The following is a 26,545-nucleotide window of genomic DNA, read 5'->3' on the forward strand; positions in this document are numbered from 1 at the left end:
CACTACTGTGTGCCCCAAGATGTCAGCAGGCTGAGAAATTACCATGAAGAGACACCAAATGAACATAAAGCGCACATTTTCTCATATATCTATAGGTCTTGCCTCCCCCTACCTGCAGACGGTTGTTCCTGCCACAAGGCCCCACCATGTCCCACTGGCTACAGGACTTCTTTGGGATTTTGTGGTTAATGCGACTGCTGAAGCTACCTCCCACCTCATCATATGGGTTCTCCATGAGGTTTTCAGACAGGTTGCTAGAACTCTGGCTCCGTGTTATTGTGGGGACCACCCTGGGGTTTGGTGGTGCTGTATGGTATGTGGAAGTTGTGGAGGACCCTGGGACCATCAGGTGATCTGATGTGGAGGTGGGAGAGTTGGGGGTAAAGGTGAATCCAGAGAGGTGCAATGTGGGATAGTGGCTGCCACCTGTTCGGGTGTTGTCCAATCCCTGGAAGGCACTGTTGCAGTTAAGGTTTTCCATGGAGTGGTAGAACGGCTTGTTCACTATAATAGAAAGACTTTTTTAAAAAACTTTTTTTACTCTTATAATAGAGAATGTATCGTTCCAATAGAAACGTAAACCGGATGCTTTCTCAAACTCTGGTGTCCTTTCACACTTTACCTTGATGCTGTTTATTATAGGTGCTCTCTGATGGGCTGGGACTGAGTGACACTCTTGGCAGTATCCTGAGGTTGGAGTTCAGTGAGGCAGACATAACCAGGCGCTGTGGTGAGTTCATCGGTGCAATAGGCACCTCTGTCACATATGTGGCAGGTACATACAATGGCTTTGTTTTACTGGCTGCCCCAATTCTCCGCACCTGCCAATGAACAAACAGATTTCCAAATGCTTTTGTTATTTTATTTCACCTAACACCAATTAGTGCAACCAAGCAGCAAGCAACACAGCTGAGAGCTGAAGCCAGTGCAGAAAAATCTGACTTCACAAAAATCCAACTGCTTCTATTCTGAAATTCTTTTGTTGTTTCCCTCAGAGCACTTTATGGGCCAAATGTTACTTCGTCTAGTGTGTTTTTGGTGGTGATTTGATAGTATATACTGTACAAGGACAAAAAATTGTCACCTTGTGATTATGCTATACTGTTTACACCAAGCTACAAAAAACGAAACAAACACATCAGGTTATTTGATCCATAATTTAGGTGTGGTATAAAATAAAGTGTGTAATAAAATAATTTAGCAATATTGTCCACCCTTATTTAGGAGTGTAGGTACATGAGTGACAGGTACTGTCAAAATCGGAACGTCTGATTCGAGTAAGTAGTAAGATGTTCATAAAATAATAATTTTTCTTAAAGGTAATAAACTCAATGAAAAGTGCCAATAATCCTGGCTGATCTTAGTAGCTTGTATTTCCAATGTGGCCATGTTTAAAACGCTACACTGCTGCATGAGTGCAAGAAACTTTTAAAATCCTGTTTGAATAACTTTTGCAAAAAATCTTCCTTGATTTTTGAAATAAAATTATACATTTATAACCAGTAGTTACATTTACATTGTTGGTGAGAACAGATAGATTTTAGTGGTACGGGCAACAGACAGCATTGGTTTCGTTTTTCAATGGCATCTGTTGATAGTCAAACAATGATAGAATATTATCAGCCTTACACTTTAACCCAGATTTCTCTTCAGATACCTAAAGAATGTTGTATGTGCTATGAAGATAAAACAAAAGATGAACTGCTTTCTCACCTGCCACCAGTCTGCATTTGTCTTCTTCAGGAGAATAAACCGTTCACCCTCTCTTATGCAAACTTGGCGTCCATCAGCACCGCGGTAGCTGTAATCATACTGGGCCTCGAGGACCACCGTGCCACTGGGGATGCCACATACTGTCATACCCTCAGGGCTGCCCGCAGATGTTGCTGCAGGCCGACGCCCCATCGAGCGCCGCCAAGTGCCAGACAGCATGGCTCTCCGGAACGCAATGCTGTTCAGCAAGCTTTGCTGGAAGTGTACTGATGTGCGTTACTGGTGATGCTGGTTGGGTTGGTACAGAGCAGGTTAGACAGGAACCAGGCCAGTGCCATACTCTAAAACAGACACAAAAGAAAAATTGACAGAAAAATAATAGCTTAGCTTTGTGCAGGTCCAAATGAAGAAAAATAGTAAACTGAAAATAAAATAGTACTCTGGGTTAATCTAAGAAAATCACTGACCTGTATGACAACATTAGAAAAAAATCATAATAAGCCTGCATTCGTTCCTTAAATTTGAGGATTCATTTGTTTAATGTATATAATTGAAAACTAAATATCTTTGTGTTCATTATTATTATTATTAATAATCAGACAAAGACATTTAAAGATGGGCTTCAGAAGGCTGTGACTGGCATGTTTTTACCATTTCCCGACATTATTAACAAAACAATGAACCGAATAGTATGACATTTTGGGAAACACTCATTTGCTTTATTGCCGATAGTTGAGAAGATCAATACCACTGTCATCTCAATGTCAAGCTAGAGCCAACAGCTGGCTAGAAAGACACAGACAGGCTGGCTCTGCCAAGAGATAATCAAATCTGCCCACCAACACCTCTACAGCTCACTAATTAATTCATTATGTCTTTGTTCAGTTTATATGACAAATGCAAACATGCAAACATGACAATTCACCATTTTAGGGGAATAACGTACCAAACTACATCTCAGTCAGGCACAGTAACTTCCTGGAGTCTCTGCCAGTTGCCTGGCAACATATTCATACAGTATATATGATCAATTAATCTGGCAAAGCAGTTGGTGTTTAATTTTCTGCCATCTGACTAATCGATTGACAGATTAATCATTTTAGCATGAGACAGACATAACGGTCTGGTCCAGTCAATTTTGATAAATGTTTCTAAATTCCCACTTCTAATTTCTAATCATTTGACTGACATTGGTGAGGATGAAATACCACTACAGATATTTGCCACCCACTACACTATGCTTCTTTTCTATTGTCCTTTCATTCTGGTAAAGCTAAAAGGCACGTGTGAGTGAATAACTCATGTGTTTGGAGGATGTAAGTAGTGCAGCATACCCAAAATAGCATCCGTCTCCATCTCTCCACCTGAGCCAGCATCCCTGAGCTAAACCCCTGCTCCACCCAGCCAAGACCCACTTACATAAGAAAACATCCAACTCTGCACCAAGACTCATACACTCTGAAAAACACACATAAGGGTACACGATAAGGGGAACAACCCTAAGCACCTTGCAACAGTACGTCAGAGATTCCAGATAATTAAGAGAAAATCCATGCATGTCATTAGTGAGGATGGGATACAGAGAAACAGATGGGAATTAGATACAGTAGATGGACAAGACAGAAGAAAGAAGTGAGAATGCCAGTGCAAAACAAGCCAATAGGCCCGATGAGGAAAAAAAAATGAAGGGGTTAGAAGGCAGGACAGGGTTAGCTGGCTGAATCTTGATAATCCCACTGTTATTAAAGCCCACGAATGAATCTGTGACCCCCATGGCTGCTGAGAATTACAATAAAACCCCTCTATACCAGCATATTGACAGCAGGCCTGCCTGGCTGGCTAACACTGGCAGGACTATCACAGGAGACCTGGGTTGTTTTTCTGGCTGACAAATGAGCCTGATGAAACATATGCAAAATGTATCGCTAGCTACTACATTGCAAAAAGTGGTATGGTAGACCCACACTGGTGGTGCCACTATTTTTGGACAATCTAAGCTCTTCTCATGCATAAGTAAAAGCATTGGTGCGAGTGTGCACAGCATTTAAATACTTATCAAAAAGAGCTGGGTTGTTGTGTGTTTAATGTGTTTTAATGTAAAACATCACCAACTGCTGCCCTTACCTGTAAATAAAATCATGTGACATTAAATGACTTGACAAACACAGGATTGATTATGCATCATCCCCTGCATTATGATTAGTACATTTTTTTTTAAAAGTTGGTTTGTGCTATGAGATGAGTACCTGTGTATGCAAGAAAAGCATGTGTACATTATACAGGAATGAAACTGCAGCTGTTGCTGTTCATGATGGGCTGTACTTCATTTGCAAATCTTAATCTAAAATAAATGCCAGTGGGACTTTGTTCTAAGAAAATTTAAAATATGCTAAAGTTTTTCTACTGAGAAGGTGAAGCATAAGTGTTCAGAGCACTGCAGCTGAATTCAGAAGGGACAGAGGCAAAAGTCAGAGGTACAAGGCGAGTAAGCAAACAGGAAACTGCACAGGCATAAAAAGGTTCAACCACAGTTTGGGTCATATCCTCTCTTTCCTGCCATTTGTTTTTCTGATTTGAAACATCTTTAGTAGTTTAGCTGCATGCAACAACACTTAAAATAGAGTGTAAGTAACTCTGTCTGTCTGTGTGGCTATATGACTACATTGCAGCTCTCTGTGTAGCATTAACTACTACCAAGTTTAGCCCTGTAGCAGAGAGTAGTAGCTCAACAACCCTGGTGCATTTCTTCAGTGATATGCTATACAGGTAGGAAACAGTCAAACATATTCATAAAACCTGCTCATTGATTTCTATCATGAGCTCCTCTTCTTGCACACACAGGAAGAGCTCTCCTCAAGCCGCTGCACACCTGCTTTTCCTGTCCCTCTTCACAGCTGCTGTGTCTAACTGAAAGTTTGCAGGATACAAAATGGTAAATAGGTATCATAAAATCACATATCAGCACAGGGAAAGAATTCCTACACAGACACAGGAGGCTTTATCATGCCATGTGCAAATTAAGCTGTTACAGTAAAGTCTCTGGCTGTATTATTAAGTATTTGGGTACTTTAAGGATGTTCCTGGAGGTAAACAGCTCAGTCTTTCACAGCTTGTTAAGGACAGGAAAGTCAAGCAGTTTTCTTTCTCACCACGTCACTCAGATTGTTAATGACAGCACTTGGATCTGAGTTATACCAGCACTCTAAATGACCATTTAAAATTAAAAATGCTTAAACAGATTCAGTAAATCTCTGACAAGAACATTGTTATTTTCCTGCAACTGGCAAACTCCGCTTTTCTCAACAGTGATAATGGGATGAAAATGAATGAGCAAATTTTGACGGTAACAAATTCTGATCTGGAGAACAAAAATCGGGCCAGATTGCAGGTATTCGCAGGTCAGATGGGCAGTGGCTAGGGCTCAGACGTCATGCACCCAGACATATAGAGAGGACCATATGGTCAGACGCATACACAGCCGCCCTGTTGTGCCTATAGTTTGCATGAGTTTGGCACAGCATCAAAAACACAAATAGACAAACACAGACAAAATACAGAGGTGAGGAACAGTTAAAAATAGAAAAAAAAAAGCATGATGAAAATGAATAAGACGTGATTTAGATGTCTGCCTCTGAATGAGTGCTCTTACTTGAACTCAGGACTGTGTGCATGCAAGTTAAAATGAGCCAACATGAGAGACTCACCATGATCTTGAAGCAAGGGTGTTGTCTAAGGTCACAGATCAATCCACAGACAGATCCATGCATGTGATAGGCCTCAAACACACACACACACTTACACAAAAGTCCAAAATAATAACTGTGTAGTAAACACAGAGGGGCCGGTGAGGCTAAAGAAACACTAAAGCAAACAAGAGCTAGTAGGTTCCTCGTTGCACACAATACACAATCTCTCTCCCTCATGCACACGAACACAATTAATCCTATGCAACCAAATGGTCCTGCCTCTACTGACTGAACCCCTGCTGATCCCAGCATTTTGCCCAGATATATACAGGGGGAGTGGCAGAGATGGAGAGCAGGGCAGCTTGCTGTTTACAATTCACGCGTGTTTTAAATTGGAAAGCAGGAGAGGGAAAAAAGTGAGTGTGAGCGAGGTCCTGTGCCCTGACCAAACAAAAGCAACCAGCAGCACAGTTGATTGATTGAGCTATTGATCAATACACAGAGCTGATTGGCCAGCAATGCCAATGGACATCAAAGCTCTACCACACATTTAATTAGCACATCTACCACATGGACATTAGCAATGTTGTAGCAGACCTTATGGTCATGTAAATCATCTCAGGGTTTTGATGATGACTAACAACTACTAACAACTACTGGCTGAAAGTTAATATCAGATACCACATATTATCAATATGAAGAATGTGCTGCTATACCACCAGCATTACAGACTTACAGACATATTTCCTAACTTCCAGGCAGTCGTGGATTTCAGCATTTACCACAAGAGTACAAAAATCCATCTGAAGCATACATGAGAGTGCTAATTCCCCACAGTAAACATTTACTTGGTTAAAATCTTATAAAACCCCTCCTATATGAATACACTGTTGTCCATAATAAGTTGTGTCTTATATGTTTTTTCCACAAAAAGTTTAGTTCCCTTGTTAATAACTCTAAAAATGACAATAACTACTATACACATGTCACTGAAAAGTCAATATTTTTGGTGTTTGTGTGCTTTAGGTCCAGTATAGTTTCCGCATCACATCCATCACATCACACTCATCACAAATGTATGCTCATATACGTACACTTGTTGAATTTGGATTTAAGATTATTTATTTTTTCTTCTTCAGAAGATAAAGGTGAGATGCATGTGTTTCAGTGTCTGCACATACATACTTCCTGCACAATGTCAAACAAAGTGAAATAATGAGAAAAAAAAAAAAAAAAAAACATATTTCCAAATCATTCTGTCAAAGTAGCATTGCTATCACATGGTACCACAGTTGCAAGCAACTCTTTATCTGCCTATTATTTCAGGAAGAAATAATGGCTCATCTTTAAGCCAAGCAACTGAATGACACTTTAGCTCGCTGGGTCTTTGAAACTTCACCACATGGCAGGACATGAGTGCAGTGAAGAGTGTTGTTGGGTGAAAGTTTGGTGTTATATCATATCTATATTAATTCCATATGTTTGAAGTGGAACGAGGGCGGTTTTAATAATCATAGCTACATGATCTTCAAAGAGAGATGAGACATGGGAAAGAGGAATACAGAGTGAATGAGGAACTTCAAAGGGTTTTTGCGTGCACTACCACATCTATGTACACATAGCAAACACACACGTGCATGTAGACTGTACTGTATTTACATAATGTATGTCTGCAACCAAAACAATGAGACAAAAAAGTTTCTCCACGACATCCACAGCATCTTTAAATCACCACAAAACAAGCAAAAAGCATTTTATCTTTAAAGGAGTGTTGTTCATATAGCCATGGCTGTCAAGTAACTTCTTATATCGAAGTTATTCACCAAAACAAGCATCCTGGTTTGTCTGTTCAACTTACCTGACTCCCTATTTGTACTCATATAAAGAGTAACTTTGAATTAATTTTTTTTTTTTTTTTAAATCAACCAAACACGTTCCAAGGATTTAACTAAACTAAACCCGAAAGTGATTAAATGATCTCAAACATAAATTTTAATCAATAAAGTTCAGTGTGAATGAGGCTAAACAAAAGGGCAAGTCAATTTACCCACTATGTCAGAAAATAACATCTTTTTCTCAGAAGGTTTACAACATATGATACCCTCTACCCTTAGACCCTCAATTTACACAACAACAAACTCCAAAACCTCCAAATAACAGGGCGGGGGGGGGGGACTTTCCTTTTATTAAATAATTAACTAACCTAAGCATTTAGCCCAAAATCAGTCCACTCTCAGTCTGGTGAGCAGACCTACTGCAGATAGCCATGTGAAGGAGCACTCACTTTGTCTATGGATGTACAGTTATAACTACTAGCACTCTCTCTCCATATGAGACACATGCCTCAAGCCAAAACAGCCTTTTATCCTCCCAAAGCCATGCATTATTGATGACTAGACCAGAGAGAGACACTGAAACACACACTGCGTTTCCCACTGTGACGGCTGGCTGTTTGTGTGGACGTGTCTGTGAATACATGTGTGTATCTGTGTGTGTGTGTGTGTGCGTGTGTGTGTGTGTGTGTGTGTGTGTGTGTGTGTGTGTGTGTGTGTGTGTGTGTGTGTGTGTGACTAAACAGGTGGGCTGGAGTATTTCAGTGATTAGCTGTGTAAATGATCAGTGAGCCAATCAAAAAGCAGACGGTGAGAGTACAGCAGCTATTGGCTTATTCTTGCTACTACCATCATGACAACAACCCCTGCGACCAACTACCATCTCCAGTGTCTGCAATATGTCTCTTCATTCTTTGTTTCTTTTTGCACATAACAACATTTCGTATGTGTGATGCCATCATCTCAAGCATTTGCTGACGCAATACATGTATTCACAATGAACCCTGTGGCCTGAATTGACACATAACAAACTTTTTATTCATTTTCCTTATTTGAATATCAACAACAACCAGAGAGACCAGTGTTTGCTAGTTAGGCAAAGTAGCGCAGAATCGCTCAAGGGGCATTTTAAACTCTTGAAAGAATTAATTAGCTTATACATTTTACAGAAAAAATGGAAAGTAAAATATGCTGCTAATATAATTCTGGTGAAACAATGAGAAGCTTATTTAAGTAAGAGAAATAAGCTTGAGAAGAAAAGCGTCTTACATGAGTAAATACTTTTCCTATATATGTATGAAATACAGCGTAAAATACCAATCGCACCTGTTTTTACTTTCCAGTATATCATGTTTCAGACAGTTACATTACATGATTTGTGGTTGTTGATCCTTCCAAATAATTTTCTTTAATTCATTAATATTAAAATTTGGGCTGCAAATAATGCTTATTTTTAAGACTTGAACTCCTTACAACTTGTAACTATGAGAAATAAACAGCCCAATGTGTTTGTTTTAGCCAATAAACAGTGTAAATCCCAAAATATTAATAGTCAAGATATGAAAAAGCAACATCTCATCTAAGAAGCTGAAATTTCTTGAAAAACGAGTTTAAAGCTCAACTGATTTTTAACCTTTTTTAGAAATGATTTTTGTGTCAATCAACTAATCATTTAAGTAATGACCAATGTTTTTGTCCCTCATATCATTCACTCAAAGGGACTTAAACTGTACTGGAGTTATCCAAAGACATTTTAAGCTGAACATAAAACCATGATATGGATTTGCAATCTGAAGCGGAAAAACTAAAGATGTGTAATAATGTTATTTATGCTATGTGATATAAACTGGAAAAGCAATAGCTAGGTTTTATTCACAATGAAGGTAACGTTGGATCAACATTGTTCATATTGTTTTGTATGAATTAATGACAAACAGACAAGGTATGTCTCTTTCACTGTATTTCTATAACTGTCTCCAATTGAACAAAATAAAATATCACACAGAAGTCAAAAATGATCTCTGACAGAGCTCAAAAATAAAATCACTCTCTCTGACTGGGTTGGTGGGGTGTTGCAGAGCCTATGGGAATGTGCAGTACATTGATGTTTCTAATGAAGAGAGCTGAGCTCCATTGATCCACCAGGGATGAGAGTGAGCTGTCAAAAGCGATCAGGCAAGTCAAAGACCCACTTTCAGCCCTGTGCAGCTGAAGTGAGCACAATACTGGTGGGGCACAAGGGAGAGCAGCAAAAGCTGCCAAGAAAAACACTACAGAGACAAAGCACGCAGGCACACAGCCTCAATGTCTTCACAGGTTTAAAGAGGTCATCTGTTCTATAAAGGGACATTCCATAAATAAGAAGAATTTAGGATGTGTCCTTAAAATCTGCATGCAGACCTGTGAAACTAACCATTTTCACCATTTTCATTGACTAGCAATTATTTTTCCAATTATTTAACTTTTTGAATAGTTGGTCCTTGATTTATTTATATTGATTTATCTATTGTCAAAACATTTTAGTCACTTGACTCGTATAGTTTCAGCTTTATATCCTAATGTTGATGTCTAGAGTGTTGTACTGATGCATATCTAGTGAAAGCCCAAATCACTGCAGAGATACTAAAAGTAAATGCAAAATTAAATATGCCTGATTGTGAATGTAGGTAGAAGATACTAAACTGTAGTTGCGATATGAGACGATTTCTTTCATATGGACAGTTCAGTATAGTGGATAAATAGAAGATCTGGTTTGTTCAACTACAGCATCCACTCAGCTATAGCACTCAGCTATGCAGCCTGTATGAAAAACAAAATGAACCTAATCTACTTAATAAATTTGCAACTGTGTGTATGTACAGTATTATAAATTTATTATATTATCTGCAGCTGCACCCACTGCACATGAATGTATGCCATGAGCTTAGGGCAGTTTTGAAGGCCCAGATGTCACTAAAGACATGTTTGTGTTGTGGCTTTCACTTTGTCTGTATAGTACAAAGCAGATAAGTAGATGATGTTTTACTGCACATCGTGATCTACTACTGTAGCATCTACTGTGCATATTAAAGTATTCTATCTAATCTATATAGCTAATCCATCTATCTGTCTCCATCTCACAGTCTGAGCTAGCCCATATACTTGCTGAAATGTCACAGAGCAGAAGCATAGTCGGATTAGTAAGACACCACAATGTAAAACTCTTTAGCTTCTCCATCTCCGTTTGACATTGCATCCACAACAGCAATCTGCGGAGCACACTAGTAATTACGGCGAACTCATAAACCCTCATGCTACTGTAATTCTGCACGTAGTACGGGGCATTTTTAATCAGCAAACTTGCAAAAGAAGAATAATCTTTCAAGCCTGTGTCGTCACAAGCTGACGAACAAGGGAGCAAATCTCCTGCTCTGCATGGACTTAAGAATGATTATGAAAAAGCAAAAATGCAATGCGTCACTCACACAGTTTCCATTGCAGTCTGTGGTTAACCCATCCATGCGCTTTCCGTGAAGCATGCGAGGGCTAACTCAGTTGTACAAGCATGCAAATACAGTATTACCCCATAAAAAGAAGTCTGACATATGTAAAATATTGCGATAAGTGATTCTTATCAATGCAACATTTAAAGAGATGATCAATGATGAGGTCAGAGAATTAACACCACTGTAGTGGTGAAACATGTGAGAACGCATTATTGTGTAAAGGAAAAGGTATACAAAAAGTTATACAAAAAAGAAATATATGAAAACCCCTGTATTATACTCTATGTCAAACAGTGCACGAGGCAGAGGCTGAACAGGAAACTGAAAAAAAGTGGAAAGTGCTCCTTAGCAGGAAATGGTTGGAGGTTAAAGTGTTTTTAAGCATGGTCTATAGCTTGGCACTTTGTGACTCTATTGCATTGACCAAGCTGAGTCTGAGCAGTATGCACTCTATGTCATTTTACACTATGGTGTGGAAAATTAAGTTGTTTTGGAAAAAGGTAGACTTGTTTTAACAGCAGAAAATTTGTGATATAGTTGTGCATGTTGCTAAATATTACTGCAACAGTTGCATCACAGGCCTACCTATGACTTTTTATCCAAACTTTACAGTAGACTGGATCACTAGATTTAAAATTTTATTTTATTACAATTTACAAAAAATAGTTTAAATCAACTTTACAATGAATCAGTTCAAATGTATTGTTAAAAATAAAACATAAACATCTTGCAAATTTACAGATCAAACGGTGAGTATGAAATAAAAGACAATTACAGTCATGGGATACATGTGATAATATTATTCATAGTGTTTACAGTTATATATTATAATATTATAGTATTTAAAACCTGTAGTCAAATGTGGCACGTAATGGAACAATGTGCCCAAACATCTTTAGATGAATTTAAATAAATCTACATTACATTTCAGACTACTTGTCTAATTAATTTCAATTAATTTTGTTTAGAATTTAATTTCATGTATATCAGAGTAGATTAAAACAGCGATATTGAGCATCACGTAAACACTTGCATAAATACTTACCACAATTACATTTTCGCAGCACAGAAGTTTCCCAAATAGATAAATAAGCAAAATCTAATCTTTGTATGTGAGACAACAGCAGCATCACCTACCTTGCAGCGACGTGATGACGGTTCAGTTGTGGTTTTTGAGTTGCGTCTTGATGAGAATGCAAATATTGATAACTGCAGGCAATTTACGTGACAAAGGGATATATACATCAAACTCCACCGTGCACTTTAGCAAATTAACATCATAAAGGTTGTCCAGTGCGGTGCATGATGTGACTCCTGCAGCTTTAAGCGGATAAAAAATAGCTCTTGCCGAACGGGTTTGGTGGGTTAACATTGGCTACAATGGTGCGAAATCATTTTCACGGAACCAACCAAAAGAGGCCGCCCCTGGGTGCGCTCACTTAAATATAAAGGACCCGCCCGATGTGAAATGCACAAATACGTTTGGCGAGTCCCGCCCTGCGGCGCTACACTGTAAGTAAAAGCAAGCAAGCCCACGTTCGTGCGGAAACACGCTTCGGGAACTATCTCCCGGGAGTTGTAGTTCTTTAAGCAAGCCTGTACAGGCTTTTGTGAACGACGCGGTCACTGCTCTAAGACTACAGCTCAGCCGTTATGACGAAGCTAGCAGAGCTTACATCAGCGTGTGTGGACGAGACTCTCCGGCAAAGTTACTACTAACTACCTGCCTGTCCTGTACTGAAGTAAAAGCATTAACGCTAGTCAAATGGAGCTCTTCGTCAGTGAAGGTAACCCGCACTGCCTCAAGGTGTTATCTGCGTTAGAAGTGACTGGAGTTCAGTGTGCTGTTCACTATGTCAACCACGAAGGTAAGAAACCATGGTTAGTGAGTTAACGCTAGCTTAATATAACTGGAATTATAGTAACAGGTCGTTTCTAATTATCATGTGAAGTGTTAGTATGTGATAACTGCCTGTATTTGCATCTAAGAAGCAGCTAGAAACCCGCATATGGCTGCTTTCCTCTGGCTTCATGTAGTGGTGTTGAGCTTTGGGGTTACTTCTACACTATATATGTTGGATTTGGACATATTGTGAATTTATGATATAACGGCACAGAAATAATCAAATATGTTATTGTATGTAAACCATGTTCCTGCCCTGTATCAGGTCCGTTCAGGCACATGTTAGAATATACCATCTGTGATGAGGGTGGACTGGGGGAAGACAAAGTGAGTTGGTATCTTCCAGGTTCTGATTGATTGAAAACACCTGATCCATGTACTCAGCACTGTATAATAAATTGAACTACCAAATAAAGACATTTACAAAAATATAACACAGTACCTGAATTTGCTGATGTGGTGAACTGCATTGGGGACAGATGAATTCCAGCTAAAGAAAAGCACATTGTTTCCTTCTAAGTGATTAGGCAGTGATGGGCAGAGAATTTGATGACAAGATTAAGCTTGAGGCATTGAGGCATTTGATGAATGTCACGTTCACCTAGAAGATGCACTGTTGAATTCAAATATAATATCTGTCCAGAATATGTTGGAGTAAATAAAATCTACTGTAAAAAGTTTTTTTTTTTTCTTTCAAAAGAAAACCAGCATGTTCCTACTTAATGAACAGTGGAATTCAGTCTCTGCTGTTGTGTGAATTTTATGTGCCACTAAAAACAAGCTTTTTTTTTTTCTCCCTCCCCTCAGAGAGAGTGGTACCTTTCCTTAGCCGTCCAGCTTTGCCAGCTCTACTCCTGCCCAGTGGAGAGTACCTTTTCAGCCCCAATGCCATCTGCCGGTCAGTAAATAATATATCGTCCTGCCTGGTTGGCATGATTATGGAGCCTGTTAATCATTGTTTCTGTATAATCTCTGGGATTCCTAAAAACCCAAAGGGTCATTGGAAAACATCTTTTCACATACTTCAGTTGGTACCTACACATGCACATAACGTTGACCTACATTTCCCAGGTTTTAATACTGTGACCCCTCAAATGAAGCGTCCTACTTCATATCATGGTTGTATCGGGTGGCCGGGAGAGATTCGCTGACATCTAGATCTTAATATCTCCTAAATATTAAATAGAAACAAAAATCTGTATGGCTAGATACCACAGGCTATTTAACTGATACTTTAACCCTTTTGAAAGATTTTTTTTTTTTTTTTACTGCAATATGTATAGTTCAGAATGATCTGGCAATGTAATCGTTCTAAGATACGCTGAGGCCAATCACAATAGTATTTATTAATAATTAAATTAATTTTAAATTTTTCATTAATTTTATTTAATTGAGATTTAATATGTGTATTAAATAGAAAATGTAGAGTCAAAAACTAAAAGTTGAAATTGTTTGACACGACTACCTTCATTTTTCACTACTTTTTATTAATACCCTAGATACCTATTTGAAGTAAATGGACAAGAATCTAGTGAGCATAGCAATCAGTGGCTGGAATGGGATGCCACAGATCTTCAGGTAAGCTCAAATAAAATAAAAACGTGCTTTTCAATTCTGTGCACTGTTCTCAGTTTGTTTTCTACACCCTCCTATACAAATTGTTCTGACTCTGCTTCAGCCTGTTGCCAAAAGGGGCATAAATCCATAGAGCTGCACGTTTTCAGTTCATACTCCCCTAAGGACAGTGTGCAGAAGCTCGGCGTAAAAATCCATCTCCATGCTCTGTGTAGGGAAATGAATTGCTTAACCTAGGTCAGACTTTTTTAGTTTACTGCTTGAACTAATGTCATTTGCTCAATTCTAATTAACCTCTGTGAACCTCTCTTTTGTCTTATTCTTCTAGCCTGCTTTGCTACAGGCACTTCACGTGGCAGTGCTGCAAGGAAAAGGATCAGAGGTGTTCCAGGTCCTCCAGGGGCCCGTAAACGTCTTGGACCAAAGTTTGAGCAAGGGCAACTTGCCATATTTAACTGGGGTACAGTATCAAAATCTTCTTTTTATCTGCTTACTTAGTTGCCATATATAGTGCTAATAGTTTTAGAAGATAAAGTCAAACATTCGAACAAGGCCTTTTCACTCTGTATAATACTGTATATGATTAAGTCAAAAGTTCACAGTGTCTCTTTGAATGCCTGCCTTATCTCGGCAACATTCAGCTCCTCCAGCGACATTTTGTTTCTTTTTTCTTCGGCTGCTGAGCTGACTGATGCATTTTAAAGTTGCGTGCGTGCGTGCATGCGTCTGTCTATAGTTGTGAGGACCATTTTGAGCACAAGTCTATTGCAGTGAGGACATTTTGGTCAGTCCTCATCTTTTTAGACTCATGTCTGAGGGTTAACACTTACAGGGTGATAGGGGTTAAGGTTGTAATTATGTTGATGTTAGCGTTGAGGTTAGGCATTTAGTTGATGGTTAAACTAAACGTAAGGTTCTATGGAATAGTGCATTCCATCAATGGAGTGTCCTTACAAAGATAGTACAAGTATGTGTAGGGTCTAATTAGTTGTCTGTGGTATATACAGCCCTTGTGGCAATAAGTTGCCAGTTTCATATGTACATAAATGTGTTTTAAGTAAAGGGAAGGTAAACGTTACACATCCCCAAAGGGAAATTCAGGTATCATTCAAGTCTCTTGGTGATCAGCATAGCTTGAAGCAATACAGTAAGGCGGTCATGGCTTACACATACTGTAGGCTGAGATGCGAGCATTTAAAAAAAAAAAAAAAAAAAACTTCTATAATATAAAAATACATGCTGAAAATCGTCTTCTTCATGGCTCTTCTGTATGTAGAAACTCACATGGTAAATCTCTTGTGCATTGTGTAGGGATTTCAAAAAGACAAGCTTTTAATATTTTGATGAGATGGTTGGACAGGACACAAGTCAGGTTTGGGAAGAGTTTCTTTAAATTGTTTTTCAACATCATATTGACTAAACTGTGTTGTGTTTAGGAGGCTGTTTCAGTTGCTGATATTGTTTTGTGGGCTGCCCTGTACCCTGTTTTATCTGACTCTTCACTAGCATTGGGTAAGTGTCAGTTAGTTGTAAAATTTGTTGATCTTACTTTTTTTTTTTTTCTTTGAAGCTGTGAACGTCTTTCCTCTTTTCATTAATCAATTTCCCTTCCTTACTTCTGTCCTTCTATTTTATCTTCAAATGTTTTATGTACAATTTCTTCTTTATTTTCAATTGATCTGTACAACCTTTTGCTTTCATCTTTGGCATTTTTTCCCTTTTTTTGTCTCCCACTCTGCTACCTTTTTTTTTTTTTTTTTTTTTTTTACAGGCGAGTACAAATTTGTGAAGGCCTGGTTTGACCGTGTGGCTGCTATACACAGTTGCCAGTCTGCTGCGCAGAAAGTGCTGCAAGGAAAAGGCCTACAGGGCCTGAAGAGCTACCTGCAGAGGCAGCCTGCCCCTCAGAGCAGCCAGTGCAGAGACACCGAGCCATGCAACATTAACCTTGTTGAGGTAGCCATAAGATCATCATGAATGTTTATTCATTTTTGGGCCACTGTGATGCTCTTGCACACATTCAAATTCAGGATTAAAATACGTTCATAAATTCTGATATATCTAATTGTGGAGGTTACTAACATTACCTGTTAATTCTTAGCTAATGCATTTTCACCATTTTTGTTTTAGTGTGCAGACGAAGGAGGAGAGTGTGTGGTTTCAGAAAAAGATGTAGAGGCAGCTGCTCTCACCTGGAGCAAAAATTTGAATGCCGACCCCCTGGCTACAGACAAACGCCACCCCATGTAAATAGTACTTTGATTTTATTACATTATATTCACAGTGGTTTGCAGTGAGTGTGTACTGCACATTGAAGTTTAGGATGTTATATGATATCATTTCAACTGGACAGTCCATGGACATGTCACTTTGAAGTAAATCACTGAATAAATCCTGATTTTTCTCAGCTCCTGAAAAGTGCATTCGTTAAGCCTTCATTAAGCAGTAGAGTGAGTTAAGCTTTGGCATGTTGACATTTATCAGTGAATTTGACCATGAGGGTGTAGAGTTGACTTTTGAGAGAAGGGTTAAGTTGAGGTCAATTCAAATGTATTTATTTTTCTATTTTTAATCAGTTTGCCACAGGAGGGCAAGCGAAATGTCCTGGTGACCAGTGCATTGCCATATGTCAACAATGTTCCCCACCTGGGTAACATCATTGGCTGTGTCCTCAGCGCTGACGTCTTCTCCAGGTAGGAATTTCTCTTCTTTGTACAATAGATGCTAGAAAAATATGAACTGAACAACAAAATAGAAATATGCAAATGTGTCACATATTCATATACAGCTTTCTGAATATTACAGTAAACACTTCATCATATTCTTCCTCATTAACATCTCTTATTGTCCATCTCATCTTATTCTTTGTCTTATTTCTTGTCCCATGTCATCTGTCTACCATCTTTTTTTTTTTTAAGGTATGGCCGGCTGCGAGGCTGGAACCTGCTGTATATATGTGGCACAGATGAGTATGGCACTGCTACAGAGAACAAGGCCAGAGAGGAAGGCCTGACGCCGCAGCGGATCTGCGACAAATACCATGCCGTTCATAGCAGCATCTACGATTGGTTTCAGATTGACTTTGACTTTTTTGGCAGAACTACTACCCAGAAGCAGACAGAGTAAGTTAGTTGGTTTCTTTAGGGCCCACATGGGACAGAAATTAATCTACTGATATATAAGAAATTAAAGAGATAGTTCTCCAATAATGATCAAGAGCTCACGTTATGATCTTAGTCCTCGTTAGGATTGCACGGGGTACTGGTACTGCTTGACTTTGATATGAAGGGACACAGATTTCTATGCAACTGCCATACACTTACTATAAAATTACATAACAAAGGATTACTATAATCTTGTCAGGTCTAGTTGTCTGAAGCATAAATTCTACTTTCCTTAATCTTAGATTATTGAGCATGGTTGCTGAATGTAGGTTATTGCTTACTTTTTAGAGGTTTATCATAAGGAAATGAAATCACTTTTCACAACTTTCTTAAAAGTCAGCTGAAAAAAGTATATTGGCAGATTAAATCTCCAAAAATATATTGAATGTTCTAAAGTTAAGTCCTCAATTTTATACTGTGTATGATAAAACCCAAATCTGTAATGAAATTAGTTTTTTCAAATTTAGGGACTGCAGCTGTTTTGTTTATACAGGTGTTCAAAATGAGCATGATGATGGTCCCTGCTGGGTTTACCCATTTACCCACAGAAGTACATAACAAAATAGGGGCACATGTCTCCAGTAAAGATTAAACTCCTGGAGCTTGTACATTGAAGAGGATTACTAAAATACAAAGTGTTGTTTTCATGAGAAGTACTTGTTAGTACATGTTAGGCATTTCAGATTTATGAATCCAGGTTTTTTTTTTTTTTTTTTTTAAATATATCTTTTTTAGTATTTTTCTTATCAAATCAATAATGCAAACTTTTAACATCTTTTGTAGTCTGCTGCCCTTATATAGCTATAGAATTTATGTAATTTTTAATCAACATTGAAGAGCAGTATCTATCTGAATTAGAAGGAAAAAATGTCAGGTCTTAATGGTTGGTTAGACCCCACAAAACAGAATAAAGAAGAAATATTATGCTCTTATACCTTTAACCCAGGGCAAAAAACAAACATTTTCCTGCGTCACAGACACAACTCTGTTATTGTTCTAGGATAGCCCAGGATATTTTCTGGCGGCTCCACAAGAATGAATTCTTGGTGGAAGACACAGTGGACCAACTGCGCTGTGAGGCTTGTCAGCGTTTCCTGGCTGACCGCTTCGTAGAAGGCATCTGTCCTTACTGCCGCTACCCAGAAGCTCGTGGTGATCAGTGTGACAAGTGTGGGCGGCTCATCAATGCTGTGGAGCTCAAGGTGAGTGTGAGGAACAGGTAAACATTGAAGTGATTATAAAGTGCAAGGGAAGTATTCTCATGATTAGTCTATGCAGATTATAGCCATAGATGGCTATTAAGGGAAAAATATTTTTTCCTTTTAAACATTATATTACACAAAAAAAACATCACTTGAGAAAGTGATTTCAGTGTTGGTTTAGAGCTGGGACTATACAAAATGGCTTTTGATCAGAATAACAGCCACTACAGCCTTTCACCAGCTGTTAATGTACCATTATGGCTGCACTGGATCTGGAAGCACTGGAATACACATATCTGACCAGTTGATCACTGATGATGGCTCTCCCCTCCAGGAACCCCAGTGTAAAGTGTGCAAGCAGACTCCAGTGATCCGCTCCTCCAAGCATCTTTTCCTGGATCTGCCAAAGGTATGTTTTTAACACTGCATTGCAATTCCCTCGGGTGTCCATTCTGCAGTTTATGTAGGGCTGAAGACAGAGTAAGCCATTTGACTAAGTCACATTCAGGCAGCTTGTGGAAAGCAGATATCCCTTTTGTAAATTTGTTAGGCTATATAAACACTTTACTTGTTCTAGAGCTGTGGTTTAGAGTTAAGATATGGGAATGTCAGCATTCATCCTCCCTCTATCTCTCATGCAGCTAGAGACTCAGTTGGAGGAGTGGCTGGAGGAAACGACCAGCACCGGAGACTGGACAGCAAATGCCAAACAAATCACCCGATCATGGGTGAGAGATGGACTCAAACCCCGCTGCATCACAAGGGACCTGCAGTGGGGAACGCCAGTACCTCACCCTGACTTCAAAGAGAAGGTCTGACATTGGCATAGAGGAAAACAGTTTTTCAAATTAAAGATGCTGCTGTTCATAGCATTTACTTGTTTTAGTAAAGGTGCTCACAGCCCCATAATAAAGTGTCACCTGCTGAGAACATAATGAATGGAAACACTTAATATCAGGTTCCTAATGAAACATTGAAAATCACTATGCACTTCATTAACTGTTTACAAATGCTGCAGTGACTGATGATACTGCAGTGCTCTTTAACAGTACCCTTGTGTCTCCATGGGAGACTTTCTTGGTCTGGCATGTCTAAACATGCCACTAAAACTTTATCCCACACATTAAAGGACACACTGTGTCAATATGCTCAATATGTAATTTTCAAGTTTATTCTAAAATGAATTTTTAAACTAAATGGGGAAAAAAATACGTTCTTAGGTGCTCATGCTTCTCTTTCTGCCTCTGCAGGTTTTCTATGTGTGGTTTGATGCCCCCATTGGTTATCTGTCCATTACTGCCAACTACACAGACAAATGGGAAAAGTGGTGGAAGAATCCTCATCAGGTACCACCCTCCAAACCCCCACCGATGCTCCACCCCCAGCAGACATAATATCGAAATTTATGATCCCTGCAGAGCACTGATGCACATGCTTGCACAGATTTTGTCCTCTTTACAAAACAGATTGGCCCTGATTGCTTTTTTCATTGCCCATCTGGTCTTTTGCATTCTACATTAGAACACCATGTAATTTCTAGCACCATCTAATCCTAATGTGAAACACATGAGGATATAACCTCTTTGATTATGAAAAATAAATAATTCAGTTTTAAACACACAGCAGATTCTGTTCTATGCAATATAGGCTATTGCATGTAAATACAGCTCTATGAGATTAGTCGCCTTAGACATACGCCTCAGCATGATCAATCGACCCTAGATTTTCTTGATTTTATTTTTTTTTATTCATGCCATCACCAGCTTTACTTAGAAAAGGGCAACTATTTGACATTTTGTATGTGCTGAGTTTCATATTTAAAGTTTTCACACAACTTCACTTCGCAAATATGCAGATCCTTATTACATAAGGAACTGCATATTTGCATATTCACTTCACTAGACTTAATTTAATTGCACTAAACTTGAAATCTCATAGAAAAATTTTCTTCACTCTCACCAACTCATCTCATGTCTCACCATCTAAAACGCCAGGACTGAGCTCCTATTATGTGTGTGATGGCCTGTTTTGCAGAGAGTTGGATGGGGGTTGGGGAGAGCTGATAAGTCCTCTTTGAACTAGATGATCTCACCCTGATCTAATATGATGTCATCCTCACACTGCATTGTTGTGCCTCTGCCACCAGGTGGAGCTGTACAACTTTATGGCCAAAGACAATGTACCATTCCACAGTGTGGTGTTTCCCTGCTCCCTACTGGGAGCTAAAGACAACTACACTCTGGTCAACCACCTCATTGCCACTGGTAAGCCCTTATTTCAACTGATTTCAGTAGTTGATTAATTAGTGATATTTTATTTTAGTAGATTATTATTGGAATTTGCAGAATACTGTACAATGTTTTTAAAGCACTGCAGTGACAAATTAACTCTCTTATGCAACATTGACATCATGAATGATCATATCCATTTGCTGTAACTTCCCCACAGAATATCTGAATTATGAGGACACTAAGTTCTCCAAGAGCCGTGGCGTGGGTGTGTTTGGAGACATGGCGAAGGACACGGGCATCCCGTCTGATGTGTGGCGGTTCTACCTGCTTTATGTGCGCCCAGAGGGGCAAGATTCAGCTTTCTCCTGGGCTGACATGGCTCTGAAGAACAACTCTGAACTACTCAACAACTTGGGCAACTTCATCAACAGGTTGGTAATAGTGATATGTTCTGCTGAAATAATTCTTGCTTTCTACGTGGGATTAGCAAATATTGAGAAATAGACCTAGTTCAGAATTCAACTTTTTCCCCCCAGTGTTCCCAAGACAGTATCCTGCACCAGTCCCTTTATAGTTTTAAAACGATTTATTTCTTTACTTTGACATTTTCTGCATTGCTGATTCTTTATATTGTAAATGTTTTTCCAGTCACCAGTGAAATAATAATAAAAAAAAAAAAATAGGTCAATCCATCTCAAGTTGCTCATTTTTAGTACATGAATTTCACTCAAGCAGTAAATATGCAGCACAACTGCCATCTAGTCCAATTAGTTACTAAGTTTTCAGGTTGTTGTACTCATTGGGAAAAAAGTCTGTTAAAACGGTAACTATTACAAGAGGCTCACCCCAGTTTTCTAAATTTGTTTGGGATGGCGTAATTTAGCCCTAATTACATCGCCTGAAATGATTTTTAAAAGATCAGGGTTAAATCCCACATCAAAGATTTCTCTCGGCAACTTTTTTCCCAGAGTACCTTGATCTTCAAAATTGGTCTCGGGCAGCAACGTTGATGCCTAATTGGTTCGAAAATATCTTGTAGATTGCGCTCAGCCTAAGGTGTTGGGAGGTATAAAGTATTCAGCTTCAAAAAAGAAAATTCTGTCCCCGCCTGGATCCAGTCACTGTTGGTACATCAGTACCAAGTGTGTCCATCCAAATTCAAAACCAGTTCTCGATAGATGGTGTTAATTACTCTTCAGTCAAAGCAATTAGTTGAAAATGGGTAAATCCTTACTAACCATTTAATATTAGCAAATATTACTTTATTGATTAGGAAGAGTAATTCACTCAGGCAACAGTAAGAATTTTCTTTTCTTTGATGGGGGGAGGCTTCAGGACTTGGCACTAATTAAATACTAAAACAAACTGAGAATGCAGGTCACAAAAAGTTCATGCTCACATCAGAATCAGAGTTAATTGTAAATCTGTCAGTCATGTCAAAGCATTTTGGTCTGGCAAATGTTCTTCAGACGCTGAGAGATGTGTAAAATATAGAACAGTCTGTTGCATCAGACATGACAGAAACTGTCTCACTATGAACATCCACCTGATGTACACATGCAGCTCATTTAAAAATAAAAAAAAATGACTGGCTCCAGTCACAGCTACAGTTTGGGGATAGCGAAGCTGCTGAGAAGAGATTCAATGCAATGCAGTGTTGTGATAGTTTACACTTATGAAGCACTGTATTACATCTGGCAACAAGATTTATAATTCATAAACAATTAGCAAGTCAAGTAACATGCCCTTCTCTTGTTTTGCCCTCAGTCTCTCTCGCCTTTTCTCCTGCTGCCCTTCTCGTTCCATTCATGTTTTTCCCTGAACACCCCCCCCCCCCCCTTTTTTTTCTTTTCTTTTTTTTAAATCTGTCTCAATGAAACTCATGTTGCCCTCTCTCTGCCAGAGCGGGCATGTTTGTCACCAAGTTCTTTGAGGGTTGTGTGCCTGTGATGGAGCTACAGCAGGAAGATAAGAAACTCCTGGCAGTGGTGGGCTGGGAGCTGCAGCAGTACATCCAGCTCATGGACAGAGTCAAGTAAGACCAGTCAGGTCATGTACCTGCCAAAAGCAATAGATGGATGATGCTGGAAATTAAACAGAAATTTAGTACAAATCTAATGACTTTTAAGATTCTGCTTGTCGTTAATTAGTTTAATTTGGTGATTTTTAAAATGATTAAACTTAGAAGTTAAAATATATATATAAGCTGTCAGTTTAGTTTTACATCTCTTATTTTAAATTGCTTGTTGCATTTGGAAATGTCTTGCCACAAAAGCTGTAATATATTATTATAGAAAACCTACCTTCTTCCTTGCATTTCGGCTAACACTGGTTTACTGTCATCAAATTTGCTCTGACATGTTCCACTAGAATCCGTGATGCTCTGAAACACATCCTGAACATCTCTCGCCATGGCAACCAGTACATTCAGGTCAATGAACCCTGGAAGAAGATCAAAGGAGAAGACACAGAAAGGTGAGATGGCCGTGAAGAGCAAGGGGTAGAGGTAGCACGATCTCAGTTTTGGAAAATAGCTGTGACATTAGTGTGTAAAATTGTCATTCCATATTTAAAGAGATTAGTCACCCACCTCTTGAAACATGATCACTCATTCACATCCTGTATCTCTGACCAGAAGAAAATTAAATTTGAGCTTGCAGACACTGAATAAATTTTTAGGAGAAAGAAATATTTGTCTATACACCAAACTGGATGAACGGCTTTCAACACCTTTGCTCATGGCATGTTTCATTTAAAGATTTAGACTCATGATGTGTTTTTGATTGACTAATGCTTTTCTGTTTGTCCTCTTCAGGCAGCGTGCAGGCACAGTGACTGGTGTCTCTGTGAATATCTCCTGCTTGTTGTCAGTGATGCTGTTGCCTTACATGCCAACAGTCAGTCAGACCATCAGGGATCAACTCAACGCCCCTCAGTCTTGCATCAGTACCATGCTGCACGGCACCTTTGTTTGTGCCCTAAAAGCCGGCCATCGCATTGGCACTGTGAGTATGACCTGAAAAAGTACACAGAGTTCATATACTGTATGTACAGACACACAAACCTGTGGAACGTCCATGGTGTCATGTGTTGACACCGGGTGATACAATGAGGATGCAACACCATGTCAATATTTTAGTACTATGGCAGACATTGTAGTTGTGTGAACACACATATACACACACATAATAGCCTAGATTTTGCTTCTAGATTTCAGCTGGCAAACAGCAAGTTTCTCTCAGGCCACATGTCCCCTCAGGTCTAATTGTGGTGACCTGGGTCTGTAGCAGCCTGTCAACACTGCATTCAATCTCCAAAGCTAGTGTGGTTTGTAACTGAGACCTCCAGATAAGGAGAAACAAACTGCAATATTACAAATGCCACACACAAGACTACATAATGCACATAACCATTCAGACAAAGCACATTCTTTATCTTCTGTGTGTTCCTGCATTGGAAAGTGGTGATCATGATCAAAACCACAAATTTCTCATATATAGTTACATACTTAGTTGCATAATTTTCTCTGTTCAAAGATGAGCGCAGAGCCTTCAGGTCAAATTATTCAGCTACACTGGCCTTGGGCTAGATCCACAATTGCAAACTTTAAAATATTCGTGCATATATTTTTTGAATTTCTACCTTTCATTCTCTCTGCCAACTGATTTTATTCCCAGGTTAGTCCGCTGTTCCAGAAACTGGAGGTGGACCAGATTGAGGCTTTGAAGAAAAGATTTGGTGGACAGCAGGTATTTATTTGATGTTTATGGTTTGTAATGGTCTGTTCATGAGTTTAGTCAGGTTTTGCAGTAATACATGGTGACTATTGATCATTAATGGAAATCGGAAAGAATTAATGATGCGCAGACATCCGCAGGTCTCTGGCAGAATGTCGTCATGAATAAAAATTTAGACTTAAATATCCAACAAAAAATGCTACAGAGCAAACACGCTATAAATATTTCGCATACTGTAAAGCCTCCATCATATTGATAAAAATAATCCCTGTCTAAACCTTCTCCTCAACCGCCTGCCTCTAGCAAGAAGATGAACCACCTATAAAAAAGGTAGTGAGTGGTATTTGTTTGAGTCCACATTAGTGTTAGTGTGCCAATAGCTGATCACTGCATGCTTTCACTAACACTAGCAACTCATTTAAATATCCTCATATTTTGAATTTTTACTCATCTCAATGTGTCCAGTGTGATTCATTGCCAGTTCACACATAAAATCACTAACTCATAAAATCGATTAGACATTTTGAGTGATGAGTGTTATTGTCTGCGATTAAGTAAGTAATCTCTAGAAATAATAACCATCAACACGCTTCAGATTCAGACATCTCCATGTGTCATATTCCACCCTCAGAAATCAGCTCAAAACACTGGCAGCCCTCAGCCTGCCACTGTGCCAGCTCCCGCTGTTCCTGCTGCTGAAGTGGTGACGACGAACGAGGTGGACCCAGAGAAAGCCAAGCAGCTCACACAGGCTGTAGCTGAGCAGGTGAGATTGCTGGCTGGCAACACACTGTTCACCTGTCAACTGCAAATTTAATTGTTAGATTTTATGCTGTTTAGGAATCAATAATTTGATATTAAAAAGCACAATTAGAATGGTTTTCAGTTTAGATGAAATTATTGTAATTGCTTTTATTTTATTTTATTTAAATTAGTCATCTTCTTAAACCATATAACAAAGCGGATGCCATTCTCCATGATGAATGAAAATGTCTCCAAAATTAAAAATCACACACTCAACAAACTACTGTCCGCAGAAATAAACAGCATATATTTATATGCTGTTTATATTTATTTGGGAATCTAATCTTGAATTTTGTGTATTTCAAAACCAGACAGATGCATATAATTACAAACATACAAATTCCTGGCATAAAAAGTTAATTGTTCACTGCTTGACAAGAAAGCTGCAAACCCTTTTTTTTTTTTTTTTTTTTTTTTTTTTTTTTGTCCCTGTAAATATTTATTCAACTCAGATTTAGGTGTGAGTAATGAATTAAACCATCATTTTATCTGTGACAGGGGGACAAGGTGCGAGAGCTCAAAGCCCAGAAGGCAGAGAAGGCAGTGATCACAGCAGAGGTGGCCAAACTGTTGGACCTTAAGAAACAGCTGGCTCTGGCTGAGGGGAAGAGCTCTGAGCCTGTACCGCAGAAGGGCAAGAAGAAGTGAGAAGAAAAGAACGAAAACCAAAAATGGTGGAGGTTTGACAGAGGAGGGAACAGCGAGAATGGTTTGAGGTATGACAGTGAAAAATGGGAACAAGATGTACACTAAGAGAGAGATGAGGGTATTAGCTTAAGGCAAAGCCGTGACAGGATCTAAGACAATGTGGTGTTGGCGCTGAGGACTAATGAAATTCTGGATAGGCCGATGGGGAAATGAAAACACACAAAGAGAGTCAAATGAATACAGCTACAGAATGGAGGGATTTTTCACAAATCCCTACACCAAAAGAAACTGATTTTATACTCCCTGTGATAAAGTCAGCATACAATATTGGTATTGGAAGGTGTGCTGTGCATTTAAAGGTCCTCTGGAATTTTTTTTTTTTTTTTTTTTGTTTTTGGTCATTTGCTACAAATATCATTCTTGGATCCAGAAAATGAATTTATCAGCTAAAATTTGTCTGTACTCTCCACTTTTCTCAAGTAACTGGTTTATATTTTCTACAAAACATTCATACACAGGTCATTAACAAGGGAAACGAATAAATATAACATGAGACAATTAATTG

General features: G+C 38.9%; 2 protein-coding genes across 6 annotated transcripts in view; one reads left to right on the plus strand and one right to left on the minus strand.

The window, feature by feature from the left end:
* arhgap9 (Rho GTPase activating protein 9) overlaps nt 1–12,084 on the minus strand; it is a 31,059-nt gene extending 18,975 nt beyond the window's left edge. For 2 of the 4 annotated variants that reach the window (XM_026305972.2, XM_026305973.1), the window contains exons 1-4: nt 11,854–12,084; nt 1,714–2,054; nt 623–821; nt 113–504 (exon numbers count right to left, since the gene is read on the minus strand). In XM_026305972.2, coding sequence (XP_026161757.1) covers nt 113–504; nt 623–821; nt 1,714–1,932 — 810 coding nt within the window. In that variant the 5' untranslated portion in view covers nt 1,933–2,054; nt 11,854–12,084. Of the gene's footprint in view, nt 1–112; nt 505–622; nt 822–1,713; nt 2,055–3,047; nt 3,171–11,853 lie in introns of those variants that run through there. The other 2 variants (XM_026305970.2, XM_026305971.2) reach the window with 2 other exon arrangements.
* A 261-nt stretch (nt 12,085–12,345) lies between these two features.
* On the plus strand, nt 12,346–26,542 carry mars1 (methionyl-tRNA synthetase 1). 2 transcript variants are annotated; one of them, XM_026306641.2, is made up of 22 exons: nt 12,346–12,584; nt 13,427–13,517; nt 14,119–14,197; nt 14,523–14,654; nt 15,631–15,706; nt 15,966–16,150; nt 16,325–16,440; nt 16,771–16,887; nt 17,113–17,316; nt 18,359–18,560; nt 18,895–18,969; nt 19,202–19,372; nt 19,811–19,906; nt 20,707–20,824; nt 21,009–21,222; nt 22,695–22,826; nt 23,162–23,266; nt 23,607–23,796; nt 24,469–24,540; nt 24,832–24,858; nt 25,160–25,294; nt 25,831–26,542. In XM_026306641.2, exons 1-22 carry the CDS (start codon nt 12,482–12,484, stop codon nt 25,978–25,980), a joined length of 2,790 nt encoding a protein of 929 aa, XP_026162426.1. In that variant the 5' UTR covers nt 12,346–12,481; the 3' UTR covers nt 25,981–26,542. The 2 variants fall into 2 exon arrangements, with proteins under 2 accessions (XP_026162426.1, XP_026162428.1); XM_026306643.2 differs by lacking the exon at nt 24,832–24,858.
* Nucleotides 26,543–26,545: the final 3 nt, after the last annotated feature.

The sequence above is a fragment of the Mastacembelus armatus genome, chromosome 5 (assembly GCF_900324485.2).
Source record: "Mastacembelus armatus chromosome 5, fMasArm1.2, whole genome shotgun sequence".
Lineage (NCBI taxonomy): Eukaryota > Metazoa > Chordata > Actinopteri > Synbranchiformes > Mastacembelidae > Mastacembelus > Mastacembelus armatus.

What these genes read in the sequence shown, in the direction of transcription:
- mars1 (XM_026306641.2), top strand. Translation starts at nt 12,482, where the DNA reads ATGGAGCTCTTCGTCAGTGAAGGTAACCCGCACTGCCTCAAGGTGTTA. An exon ending in TGACTCTTCACTAGCATTGG is followed by an intron (nt 15,707 to 15,965) that starts GTAAGTGTCAGT and finishes TTTTTTTTACAG; the next exon opens with GCGAGTACAAATTTGTGAAG. An exon ending in GCAACATTAACCTTGTTGAG is followed by an intron (nt 16,151 to 16,324) that starts GTAGCCATAAGA and finishes TTTTTGTTTTAG; the next exon opens with TGTGCAGACGAAGGAGGAGA.